Genomic DNA, 13,819 nt, shown 5'->3' with positions numbered 1-13,819 from the left:
GTATGAGAAATAGCCAAAAACATAAAGGTAAAATACAAACAGAAGTTACATACCAGTTACTGGTTCTAAGGAAGCAATACAGTTCTTCACGACCAAGCCACCAGCCTCAAGAAGCACCGCCGCAGCACGAGCTTTTGCAGCAGCTTCTGGCTCTTCGAAGCGAATGAATCCTGATTCCTCCCCCATTCTAAAATCAACATACTTCATAAAGAAAACACATGCAGGAAAATCTTATGAGATTCCAACTGCAAGATCCTTGGATGATAGAAACAAATTTCACGTTGTACTCCCAAAAGTGCATGCCATGGAAGAGAAGTCTAAATCATAATACATCCTACTAAAATGCATTTATGCTGTGTATGAACATGTCAAAAATTTCAAGAAGGCATAGATACATGATGGAAGTCATCATGGCATTCTCTATGAATGGCAATGAAAATGATTGAAAATGAGGCAAAAACCTAGAGAGGTTGGCAATGAAAATTATTGAAAATGAGGCAAAAACCTAGAGAGGTTGTAAGGCATCAAGGCTACCAAAAGAACCCGGAAAATCTTCTGAATTGCATCCCTTTTTTTCTGCAGAAAGGTGGAAGCACACCACATATAACTTTGTTGAAATAAAATGTAGGTGTACAAACAATTCAGGTGGGCTCCACGAAAATACGAGCATCACCTATCATATGAAACCTACAACCCGCGGCATCAGCCTATACAGGAAACAAAACCAGAAAAACAGGGACAGAGATGATCTCCAGACAGACGCCCCTGCATCTACAAGGAGGAAAACAAAAGATACCAGAAAGCCAAAGACCCCGAGTCATCCCCTCAGCAAAAGCTCCACTAAATAGACCATCACCACAGTTGTACAAGCTTGAAGTACAGCCACAGCATTTCTCCCCATCAGATGACAACAATCCACCAAAACCACCCTCTGCTAAGAGCAGTTCCAACAGCTATACCAGAACCTAACAATATCATTGTACAACTATACAGTATGAATCATAACAACAATGCATTCTGGTGCTGGCCTTTAATGTATTTTTTTAATTATCCATGCAACCGAGAACTTGAATTCAGATTCCATCCAATCAAGCACCAGCAGATCCAGCAAAACAGAGCCTCAACAACCAGTCATGCATACAACACACAGCACCAGTTACTAATCCTGATACTGAGAGATATTCGACCATCAGTTTGAAAGTTGAGATTATGGGGCAAAAGGGCAGTGATCCACCTTAGCCCCAAATTCTCCTTGATATTCTCTTGTTTCTCAGATTAGCCACTACTGCTTTATCTAAAGTCAAAGCCCCCCTTGCTAATCTCGGGAGATCTTCCTTCTTCAAATATATCTTGAAACCTCCACCTCCACTCCCAATTCTCGCCAGGCGATCCGCAACCGCATTATTTTCCCTAATAGTGGGGGAAATAGATGAGTTCAAATTGGCCGGCTGTGATCTCAGCTTATCCAGGACATATCACAGATTCCTAGGGACAGACCCAGAAGATCCTTCAACGCAATCCACCACCACCCTTGAATCCAGCTCCAGCAGCACATTCCAGATGCCAAACTCTTTGCAAAGCTGGACTCATCAAGAAGGGCTCTGGCTTCAGCTACGTTATAAGAGACCACCATAAATTCAGCCTTCGACATTTGAAGGGAGCCCAAAATATCAGCCTTTCCTTTACCCCTTTGAAACACTGATTCAGCACTTTCTAACTAGTTAAAAATCCTATTGTTCCATTCCTCCATAGGTACCGCAACACCGACAAGAAAGACATGCCAAAGAACTTTCATCCTTTTTCCTGAAACTCAATATGACCATGCTTGGGACATAGTCTCAATAAACCCAGGCATTACACAGAATTTTGATAATGATGAGAAACTTCCTCCAAACCATATATGCAAACTAATAGGAACAGAAACGTGGTTGATGTTGAGTGTCAAATATTGCATATTTTCGCCCATTTATATCTTGGTTTTATGAACATGATACTATGTAATGGTATACTTTATGCATGTTTGTGTTACAAGGTGAATTTAAGAGCTTAGATTGGAAAGAATGCTAAAAGCATGGATTTGATGCTCAAAGAACACCAAGGCAAAGAACGGATCTTTGGAGACTAAGATTGAAGATTTCAAGACCCCAAAATCCAAGATAACCAAGTGGAGAAGGAAGGAAGTCAAAAGAACAAAATACTGAAATTCACTTCATTATCTGTGTCATCGACCACAGTTCGATAACATTGAAACCATCGTTCAATGACATCAAATTTTTATATGAAAATCAAATTCGTTGCTGGATATATTGGATGCAATTCTTGAGGAATCGAAGTCATATTAAATGACTCGAAGAAATGATCGATGACATCGAAGTATATTCGATGGCATCGAATTTATGGAAGAATTTGAAGCAACTCGCTGGACTGTTTTGGACACTTTTTCGATTACTCGAAGACTAATCGATGACATCGAAGGTGTGCTCGATGACAAGAAAAGTTACGCAATGCGGAAAGGCGCTACTTCCGGAATTCGACTTACGTTTGATGACACCGAAGGCTGTTCAATGTCATCGAACGCGTTACGCAGACTGCGTAAATTGAGGCGGTTTTGCGATCTTACATGAACTAGGCTATAAATATGGGTTTCTTACGGACTTTTTGAGATATCTAGGATTTTGAGGAGCAGAGCAAAGGGGTGGAGGCGTCATCCAAGAGTTTCCTCTTCCTTTCTTCCTAGTTTTTAATGTTTTCTTTGAGGATTTTAGATCCAATCATGTCTATGGTTGGCTAAACCTCTTAGCTAGGGCTAAGAGGTGAAGCTTATAGCATGTTGGGATGTTTTTCTTGTTAGTGTTGTCCTGTGCGATTGCATATGTGCATATTTAAGGGGCAATCGCATATGCGGTAGTGGCATATGCGATCCCTGCACATATGCGATCACATATGCCACATGTGCCAGCATATGCGATGTATGCGATCGCATAATGGCCAACGGTCAGATTTCTGACCTTTTTTTACCCTTTTTTTAAATCCGGATTTTTTTCTCTATAAATATGCATTCTAAGCATTCCTACATGCAAAAAAAAGCTCAAACTCTCTCTCTCTCTCTATTCTCTATTTCTCTTACTACATTCTCTCTTACATATTTCTAATTCCAACTTCTAAGCAAGGTGTCCCGTATCGTATCGGTTGGCGTAACGGTGACCTCCAAAACCGATACGGATACGGGGGCGTAACGGCCCGTAACGGCGCAAAATTTTTTTTTTGCCAAAAAAATATGGATTAAATCCGGAATATTCTAAGCATTCCAAATATGCATTCATTTATAAATTGAAACATGTTTATGGTGGTGTAACGGTCCACTCTTTGGTGAGAAGTTGTATCGGACTGTCTGATGAATTTATGAACCACATAACCTGAATTTGACTACAAAATTCATATATTTAATTTTCTAACTATCTACTATCAATGATAGATATATTAGAATGAATGTAATATGAAAATATCTTACATTTAGGTGTTTGCAATTATTTTTGAGGGCCAAAATTCATGCGTAAATAGAAAAAAATATAAAATGGCACCCCAAATATGTAAAATGCACATTAACATGTTCTACTATGATTAACACATCATATGACATCATTAAAACAGCAAAAGAATCATTAAAAAATGATTTTTCGAATTTTCAAAAAAAGGGCCGAAATAAATGCGTAAATAGAAAAAAATATAAAAAAAATATAAAATGGCACCCCAAATATGTAAAATACACATTAACATGTTCTACTATGATTAACACATCATATGACATCATTAAAACAGCAAAAGAATCATTAAAAAATGATTTTTCGAATTTTCAAAAAAAGGGCCGAAATAAATGCGTAAATAGAAAAAAATATAAAATGGTACCCCAAATCTGTAAAATGCATATTAACATGTTCTACTATGATTAACACATCATATGGCATCATTAAAACAGCAAAAGAATCATTAAAAAATGATTTTTCGAATTTTCAAAAAAAGGGCCGAAATAAATGCGTAAATAGAAAAAAAATATAAAAAATATATAAAATGGCACCCCAAATCTGTAAAATGCACATTAACATGTTCTACTATGATTAACACATCATATGAAATCATTAAAACAGCAAAACAAACATAAAAAAGAGATTATTCGAATTTTCAAAAAATGGGCCAAAATAAATGCGTAAATAGAAAAAAAATATAAAATATATAAAATGGCACCCCAAATCTGTAAAATGCACATTAACATGTTCTACTATGATTAACACATCATATGACGTCATTAAAACAGCAAAAGAATCATTAAAAAATTATTTTTCGAATTTTCAAAAAAAGGGCCAAAAAAATGCGTAAATAGAAAAAAATATTAAAAAAATATAAAATGGCACCCCAAATCTGTAAAATGCACATTAACATGTTCTACTATGATTAACACATCAAATGGCATGATTAAAACAGCAAAACAACCATTAAATTTTGATTTTTCGAATTTTAAAAAAAGGGGCCAAAATTCATGCGTAAATAGAAAAAAATATTAAAAAATTATTAAATGGCACCCCAAATCTGTAAAATGTACATTAACATGTTCTACTATGATTAACACATCATATGACATGATTAAAACAGCAAAACATATTAAAAAAAGTATAAATACCTATTTTTGACGAATTTCTGAAAAATGGCCCACCGAGCTTTGATTCAAAAAAATTTGTAATATAATGTGTTTTTATCTCAAATACCTAGCTAAGGTTGGTCGAAATTAATAGTAGGAGTGAAAAACAGTTTGGAAGCAAGAGGTTGCAAAAAAACAGCAAAAAATGAGCTAAAAATGGAAAAAAAAAAAAAAAAAGTTACCGTTACGGGCCCCTTACGGCCGTTACACCCCGTAACGGGCCCGTATCGGCCGATACGGGTACAAAAAATCATATCGGCCGATACGGCCCCGAAACGGGTAACGGTTCGCACCATTACCGTTACATATCAGCCGATACGGCCGATACGTAACCGATTTGGCACACCATGCTTCTAAGCACTCTATAATACAATTTACATTCTACATCCACTCCTCTCCATCCATATTTCTTTTCTTTTCTTTCAACTTTCAAGAATCAAGGAAGGGTACAAGAATCAAGAATCCAAGATACATGATACATCATACCATCTATATTCAAGAATCAAGATTCAAGAGTCAAGAGACTCCTCACTCCTCTCCAATCTCCATCCACTAAGTTTTTTAAGTTCTAACTTCTAAGTTTCTAATTCTAACAACTTCTTTCTATCATTTTTTTTTAAAATTTTGTTTGTTAATTGATTTGTTACTTTGTTAGTTGTTAGTTGTTACAACTTAGAACTTACAAGTTTGAAGCTACAACTTACAAGTGACAAGTTACAACTTACAAGTTACTAGTACAAGTTATAACAAGAATTCAAGAATCAAGAATCGATCAATACTCAGGTGAAGGGGCAAAGGTGAAGAGAAGACAAGTAGACAACTTAGACAAGAATTTGGAAGTTGAAAGTTGGAAGTTGGGAACCTCTTTTAGATTTGTAATTTTAATTTTATTTGTGTGTAAATCTCTCTCTCTCTCTCTCTCTCTCTCTCTCTCTCTACAAGTGTAACTCAACACTCTCTTTTTCTCATTTTCTTTTCCCCCTTCTTCTCCCTTTTTACAAGTGTAAGTGTGTAACTCAACTCTCTCTCTCCCTCTTCTTCTCCCTTTCTAGTTTCTACAAGTGTAAGTGTGTGTGTAAGTGTAACTCTCTCTCTCTCTCTCTCTCTCTCTCTCTCTCTCTCTCTCCCCCAAGTCTCATCTCTTTAGGCTCTTTAGTCTTTACTCTTACTTACTCTCTTAGATCTACTCCTTTCTTACTTCTTAGTCCTTCTTAGTCTCTTACTTTACCTAAGTTTTCTTTTTATTTGTAGTTTACTTTCTAGTTTTTAGTTAGTAGCTAGCTAGTTACTTTTTAGTGCTAATACACACACCATCATCCACCATCATAATGTCTTCTTCCCAATCTTCCTCTTTAAAGCCCAAGTCGAATAACCCGGGTTGAAAGTATGGGCACTACCGTAGTGTTACTGAAAAGACTCACATAATATGTGAGTTATGTGGGTATGTGAGTTCCGGTAGCATTGCAAGGTACAAGCAACACCTTGCACATTTACCGGGGTCATATGCAAAAGCATGCGACAAAATTACTCCAGAAATCGGAAGGGAGATCGTGGAGTATATGGAAAAACAATGAAGAAGAAATGCGATAGTGCGCTACGTCAGGAGGAATATATAGAACAAGATACATATGAAGATATAAATGTAGTTAATGTAGATGAAGCTAGTCTTACTCCCCCTATTTCGACAGGCCAATCTAACCACAAGTACAACCATCGAAAAGAGCCCAAGGACATGGGCCCATATATAGATGATGTAGACCACACCCCGAGGATGTGGTCGACCAAAGGGGTAGAGGGAAAGGACCGGCTCAAACAACTTTAGAGAACCGGTATAAACAAAAAGATAGGAAAACCACAATTCAATATATTGCTAAGTGGTTTTACCAAACCGGCGTTGCTTTCAATGTCGTTAAATCGAAAAGCTTCAAAGTAATGATTGAGGATATAGGTCAATTTGGACCTGGGCTTAAACCTCCTTCAAATCATGAAATGAGAGAAACATGCCTAAAAACTGAAGTTAAATATACACAATCCTTCATAGCTGAATATAGGAAATCATGGAAAATATATGGTTGTTCACTAATGGCCGATGGATGGACCGATAGATCCGGTCGGTCTCTCATTTACTTTTTAGTAAATTGTCCAGCTAGGACAATGTTCTTGAAGTCAGTGGATGCGTCAGGCCATTCACACACAGGAGAATATTTGTTTAACTTACTAGATAGTGTAGTGAAGAAATAAGGACTACGTTGTACAAGTAATTACAGATAACGCAGCCTTGCATATAATGCCCGGTTGTCTTCTTATGGAGAAGAGGCGACGTTTATTTTGGACCCCCTGTGCGGCCCATTGTATTAATCTTATGTTAAAAGATATAGGTAGATTATTTATAAATATGATTGCAAGGGCTAGAAGAATCACGGTCTTTATGTACAAACATGCCCTTCTTCTCAGTCGAATGAGAAAACACATTAGGGGTAATTTGCTACGTCCAGTAGTCACCCGTTTCGCTACAGCCTTTTTAACACTACAAAGGCTACATGCAAAGAAATCGAAACTTAGAATCTTTGTAGTGTCGGCTGCTTTTACAAGTGGGCCTTGGTCAAAGAAGGCTGAAGGGAAACGGGTTCAATAAACAATTCTTTCTCAAAGTTTTTGGACTCAAGTGGTAAAGGCGCTAAGATCATCCGAGTACTTAGTCATTGTGTTGCGATTGGTGGACGGGGATGAGAAGCCCACAATGGGCTACATATATGATGCGATGGAGAGGGCGAAAAATAAGATCATGGACCATTTTAACTATAGAGGTCGTGATAACAGGCCAATTTTAGATATTATAGATAGAAGATGGGGCAGTCAAATGTCATCCCCATTGTATTCGGCTGCTTACATCATTAACCCAGCCTGTTTATTCACTTCTACTGATCCAGCAGAAGCACTAACTATGCATATGGTTGGATTTATTGATGTCTTGGAAAGAATTATTCCAAATGGATGAGAACAAGACAAAATCTCAACTTTGTTGGACTTCTACACAAAAAGTGAAGGATATTCTCAAGGGATATCGTAATAAGACATCGGACAATGAAATTACCCAGTAAGTACTTCTATGAATTAATGTTAATGTACTGTCAATTGTGTACTGAACTCTTACAAAAAGTTTTTCTACCAAGTCTCTCTAAGAGACTAAGACTCTAACCTATACTTAAACTGTTTTTCTCAGCTGATTGGTGGGCTGCCTATGGAGTGGGCCCGCACAGGAAGGACCCAGCTGTAAAGAAGCTGGCTATGAAGATTCTTGGACTCACGTGTTCTGCCAGTGGTTGCGAGCGCAATTGGAGCATGTTTGAGGCGATAAGTTTAGACTGTTTAGTAATTGTTAAGTTCTTTTGTAAACTTTAATTTTTTAGTGGCCTAAGGCCTTAAGCTAAATTAATTATCTAAATAGTTAATGCCAAATGCGCTTTCTTTCTTACAGATTCATACCAAGAAAAGGAATCGCCTTGAGCTAAAAAAGCTCAACGACTTGGTTTTCGTTCAATACAATCAAAAATTGCGAGAACGATTCCAAAGTAGAAAAGAAAAGCCCAGTTTCTTTAACCCTATCTGCTTAGACGAGTTGGATGCAGATAACGAGTGGCTCGTATAGACGGAGGACCCGGCATTTGCTGGAGAGGAGCTGACATGGGCATAAGTTGAAGATGTCGTATATGGATCGACACCTGGTGAAGGTAGTAGTACCACTCAAAGGCGAAAGACGAGGGGAGCCGGGGGGCGAGTAGTAGCCGTCAACCAGTTGATGAGATTGAGGAGATTGAAGGAGAAGGTAATAATGATGATCAAGCTAAAGATCATCCACCATTGGATGTTAATGAAGTATTAGTACGTACAAATGATGAAGAAACGGAAGAAGAAGAAGTGTAGTGGAAGAAGGAGATGACTCGAATGATGATGATGATGATGATGATGATGGTGGTGGTGATGTGCCACAATGGATGCTAGATCAATGTATATGATTAATGATTATTGATTAAATAAATAAAATAATAAATACATAACTTCTTAATTTTGTTTAATGCTTGTCTCATAAGTCATAAGTCTAAGTGTGTTGATGTTGATGTTATTGATTGTTGATACTTGATAACTTGATATATTATGTATTGTATCATGTACATGTAGTGTTGAATGTTGAATATGGATATTTGATATTTGATATTTCATATTTGTTATTGTTAAATGTAAAATGTTAATTGTTAAGATTTAAGAAGTTAACTATATTGTAATTTGTAAATGTATCATTATCATAATTCATATGTATGTAATTGGTTGGTTTTATTTTTTTTAATTAAATTAAATTTATTTTATGTCCCAATGACATATAATAATTTATTTTGATTTTTCTGATTTTTTTGAATTTTTTCTAATTTTTTTGATTTTTTTTTAATTTTTTGAAATAATGCAAAAAATATATATATATGTGCGACCGCATATGCGATTGTGCGATTGCATATACGCACACGCATATGCAATCGCACAGGATCACATATGCTATTTGACAACATTGTTTCTTGTTTTGATTCATGTTCTTGTTAAACCTCTTTGATTTCTAGTTGATTTTAAGAAATACTTTCAGTTTTAATGGTTTATTGTAACTCAAATTATAGTAGATCTGCGATAGCTTTGAGTATCTTCTTTTCTTATTTGAGATTGTAGGATCGGTAAATCCTGTTGTTTACCATTGTCTCCTGGGCATGGTTGGGCGATGGAATCCCTTCCAAATCTTCACAATTCTCCTCCATTGAGACTAGATCAATAAGAAGTTAAAAGATTTGACTCTCTTTTTCCAATTGGATAAGATAGGACTCTAATTCTAGTTGGAATTCCTGAATCATGCAAGGTTGCATCTCAATTGCTACAAGTGGATCCTTGGCACCCTAGTTCCTACTTTTAATTGATAGTTTAAACAATATTCACAATTATTCTTTTTATTCTAGATTTCTAATTAGATCTTCTTCTAGTTCTACTCCTAGTTATTTTCAGAATACGCACAAGATTAGTCCCTGTGGATTCGACCTCGGTCTCACCGAGAATAGATTATTCCTACATCACGACCCTACACTAAGGGTTGTGAACAGTTGACCGATACAGCATCTTTCAAGCCTAAGAAACAAACGTTCATGATAATCCTGATAATCATATTCCAATTTCGCAGATGGTCAATAGTCAAAACTTTGTTTTTCGTGACCAACTAACCACACATTACTACCCCAAGCAGTTGGGTTAAAACGAGCTGACCTCCCACCAATTTAATAATCAAGTAAAAGGATTTGACTGAGAATGCTCCTGATTTCTCCCCTTTCCATCACCAAATATACATGGATCCAGGAGACACCACAAATTTGTGCACCTGGTCTTGTAACCTGATGAAATCCTCAATCTCGTCATTGGATAGGTTCTGAGGAGATGTGGGAGACCATGTCACAACACCCCACAACAAACTAAAGCATTGTGATACTTATTCTCCATTGTTGACGATCATGTGATAGAGTCTACCGTAGTCCAGGTAGAGCAGTCTACCGCTGAGTTATTTGTCTTCCCAATCACCTACTAAAAATGCAATCCCCTTCCTGAAATCCAGTACTCCTCCCATCACCGCCTTTGAAATGCCCAAAGCCCTTACATGGTGAATCGCCCTTCCTCATGACTGCCAATTTACATGATATAATTTGTTTCCAACAGTCCAGGGACTATAGATGCTTCTATAAGGTTAGGGTATCTGCAGTGAAAGAAGCTTGAGAAAGATGATGGCAAGAAAAACCTTAGGACCAGATGGCATACCAGGAGAGGTTTGGAATTGCACAGGAGTTAAAGATTTATTTTGGTTAACATATTTGTTTCAACGAGATTGTACGATTTAAGAAAATGCCAGATGGAAGCAGAGTACCATGGTACCTACTTGTAAGAATAAAAGAGATATGGCTCCACTAACTGTCGTGGGATTTAAACTTACAAGTCATATTATGAAACTTTGGTAAAGAGTGATTGAGCAAAGATAAAGGCATTAGACAAAACAGAAATCAAGTTGAATTTATGCCAGAAAGGTCAATTACTGGTGCTATTTTCCTACTTAGACGACTAGTGGAGAAATTTAAGGAGAGGAAAGATCCCCAATTAGTCTTTGTGGACTTACAGAAACCATACGATAGGGCCTCTAGAGAGATAATCTAGTGGGTGTTGAGAAAGAAATCTAAAGAGGATGTATTGATATGATTAAGGATATATATGAGGGCGCAGTAACAAATGTAAGGACAATCATTGGAGAGATAAGTTTCCAATTATTGTAGGCTTACACTAGGGGTTCATTAAACTAGTGTCTTTGTACAATCTTGTTGAAACAACCTGTCCGGCCATGTGCAACAGCATCAGAGACCAAGTACTCGGCCCATTTGGAGTGAGCTGGTTCAAGTTGAAGGCTCAAAAGAGCAAGGGAAGGCCCCAAAGTACATTTTTGGAGGTAGTAAGAAAGGACTTGATGACCTATTGTCAGTGTTTTAAATATCGACGATATCGGCCAATATATCCCACAATATATCCTGTATCCCACTTGTGCGATACGAAACGCACAAGTAGTGCCGATATATCCCACCTATTCGATCCAATGAGCATTTTCAATTTTCGATCCATGTTTTTGTTGTAAATCACTTTAAACCAGTGTCAAATGGTTACAAATCTATGATTCTTCATGTTTTCCATGAAAAATCATGGACTTGGAACTTTGATTTCGAGATTTGGGGGAGATGGGTCAAGTTGCGGAAAATTGATAAAAATCAAAACTTTTCAATTTCTCACAAATCAGTTGCAATCTGTGTATCCAAACAAAAAATTAAACATGTATGTAACCTGATCTAGTGATTATTCTTAGGCTTTTGAATGTATTGCTTGTGTTTCCATACATGTCTTCTTACATTTATAAATTATATGAATAGACTTTGAATATACTGGCATCAGTTCATTTGGAAAGCATATATATTAGGACCCCATACAAAGAAAACCCCTATTATGTGTACTTTTTTTGTAATGTTTTGATTTCTAAGTGTGTATTGATGTCTTTTTCAACAATCCCCGAAGTTTCATTGAAAACTTTGACCAATTTCCCAATGTTCCCATGTTTCCCAACAATAGTGATACATTACGTGATATAACCGATATATCCCATGCGATAACCAATATTTATCCGTATCCCAAGGGTACAATACATTACACGATAACGATATTTAAAACATTGCCTATCATTACCACCAAAGTTGGCATAGATTTGAGGATTTTCACAAGTTGAGACTCCAACATGTGTCAAGAGTCCAAGGCTCATCTTTGATGCCAGCTACCAAACGACTTGCCCTCCAAAACTCTAGGAACGGTGATTCTCTATGACTGTAATGAAGATTAAATCCAGGAAGAAGCCAAGGAGAGGTCTACCATCAGAAGAAATATTATTTTTATGAGACAAGGGGCAATGTGGCTTTGTGAGAATGGCCCTCAAGCCTCAAAGCGATGGATGGTCCAGATCTTGATTTGATGGCCCATAAGCTAACAGCTTAGGTACAGCCTGCAGATCTTAAAGCAACTAGGAAGAAAGAATGTATAGGACATGCTTCTCCTAAGGGTAAAACAACAAAAAGCCAACAAGAACTGACTTAGCCACAAGTCTTCTCCAAAAGGTAAAGAGCAAATATCCGACTTAGGTCATGCTAAACTTGAAGAGCAGGTATTCCCCATTCCTAGCTTTTCGACTTCTGTATCAACCATGTATGACTGGTGAAGCATGGTCAACCAGGGATTCTCCATTATCAGTCTTCTAGCTATCATAAGCAGAGCTTTAGCGTTGGGCGAGAATTCTTGGCACATCAATGAAAGCCATCGTCATTTCAATTTGAAATGGAACAAAGGAGCCCCGCCCATGTGGGGCAACATGATATGACAGTTGTTCATCTTCATCTAGTGAAAACAAGACCCATCTTCTAAGTTCTAAACGAACTTCTAACTACTATAGCCACGTGAGAGCCAAACCGGCTAATCTATCTTCCTTCTTGCAGTTACCCAAGTCCTTGTGTCTCATGCATGCCATTGACCACTCTAGCATCTTATTCCCCTCACCTATTTCCGAGGAGAAATTAATAAGAAAACCAACTCTACCATTGCTCAACCATTGATGGCAGCAAATCTAGACAACTTTCCTGTATTTCTTAACTATATTGTTGGCGGGACCATGGGTAACAAATTGGTCATTGTACATAAGTCTATTATATATAACCTAAGGGTGGTTGTTTCTAATTTTAAGTTGTTGTTGTCCTGCATTTAGAGGGTGCATGCTCACCCTCTAAACTATTTTCCTTGGTATGGCCTGCTTGAATCACATTTCAACCTGATTTGGGCCCCATGCTTAAATTTTGTGTCATCTAATAGTTCGAGTGGATTTCATACAATCATTACGTTGGGCCCCCTATAAAAATCAAGGGCGGGCGTCACACTCCAAATTGTTTCCTTTCATGTGGCCCACATGAATCATAGGTAGGGCTGTACACAAGCCAAGCCAGCTCGAAAAGCTCACTCGGCTCGGCTCGGCTCAACCTAACTCGGCTTGACTCGACTTGAACGACGATACGAGGCGAGTCAAGCTTCACATAACCCAGCTCGCTTTGAAAACGAGCCGAGTTCGATCATAGATTCATAGTGGATCTTGACTCAACTCGACTTGAACTCAAGTCAGCTCGAAGCTTGAGTCAGAGCTCGAGCTCAACTCGACTTGAATATATATATATATATATATATATATATATATATATATATATATATATATATATATATATATATATATATATATATATATATATATATATATATTATTATTATTATTATTATTATTATTATTATTATTATTATTTGAATGGTTAAATAGCATTGATAAATGAAGCTCGCCTCGCCTCGAGCTCAACTCGAAAGGTTTGACAAACAAGCCAAGCTCCAACGGTAAACTCAGGGCCAAGCTCGAGCTCGAGGAGCGCATGGACGAGTCAAGCCAATCTTGGCCCACCTCGACTCAACTTGGCTCGATGTACAACCCTAATC

At 37.3% G+C, this 13,819-nt stretch overlaps 1 protein-coding gene across 1 annotated transcript in view; it reads right to left on the bottom strand.

Moving 5' to 3' along the window:
• The window catches only part of LOC131256910 (la protein 1-like), a 30,645-nt gene that overhangs the window by 2,062 nt on the left and 14,764 nt on the right, over positions 1–13,819 (bottom strand). The window contains exon 9 of the mRNA XM_058258015.1: positions 54–201. Coding sequence (XP_058113998.1) covers positions 54–201 — 148 coding nt within the window. The remainder of the gene's footprint in view (positions 1–53; positions 202–13,819) is intronic.

The sequence above is a fragment of the Magnolia sinica genome, chromosome 1 (assembly GCF_029962835.1).
Source record: "Magnolia sinica isolate HGM2019 chromosome 1, MsV1, whole genome shotgun sequence".
NCBI lineage: Eukaryota > Viridiplantae > Streptophyta > Magnoliopsida > Magnoliales > Magnoliaceae > Magnolia > Magnolia sinica.
The sequence above is the reverse complement of the archived record's forward strand: the minus strand, read 5'-3'. Positions and strand labels throughout refer to the sequence as shown.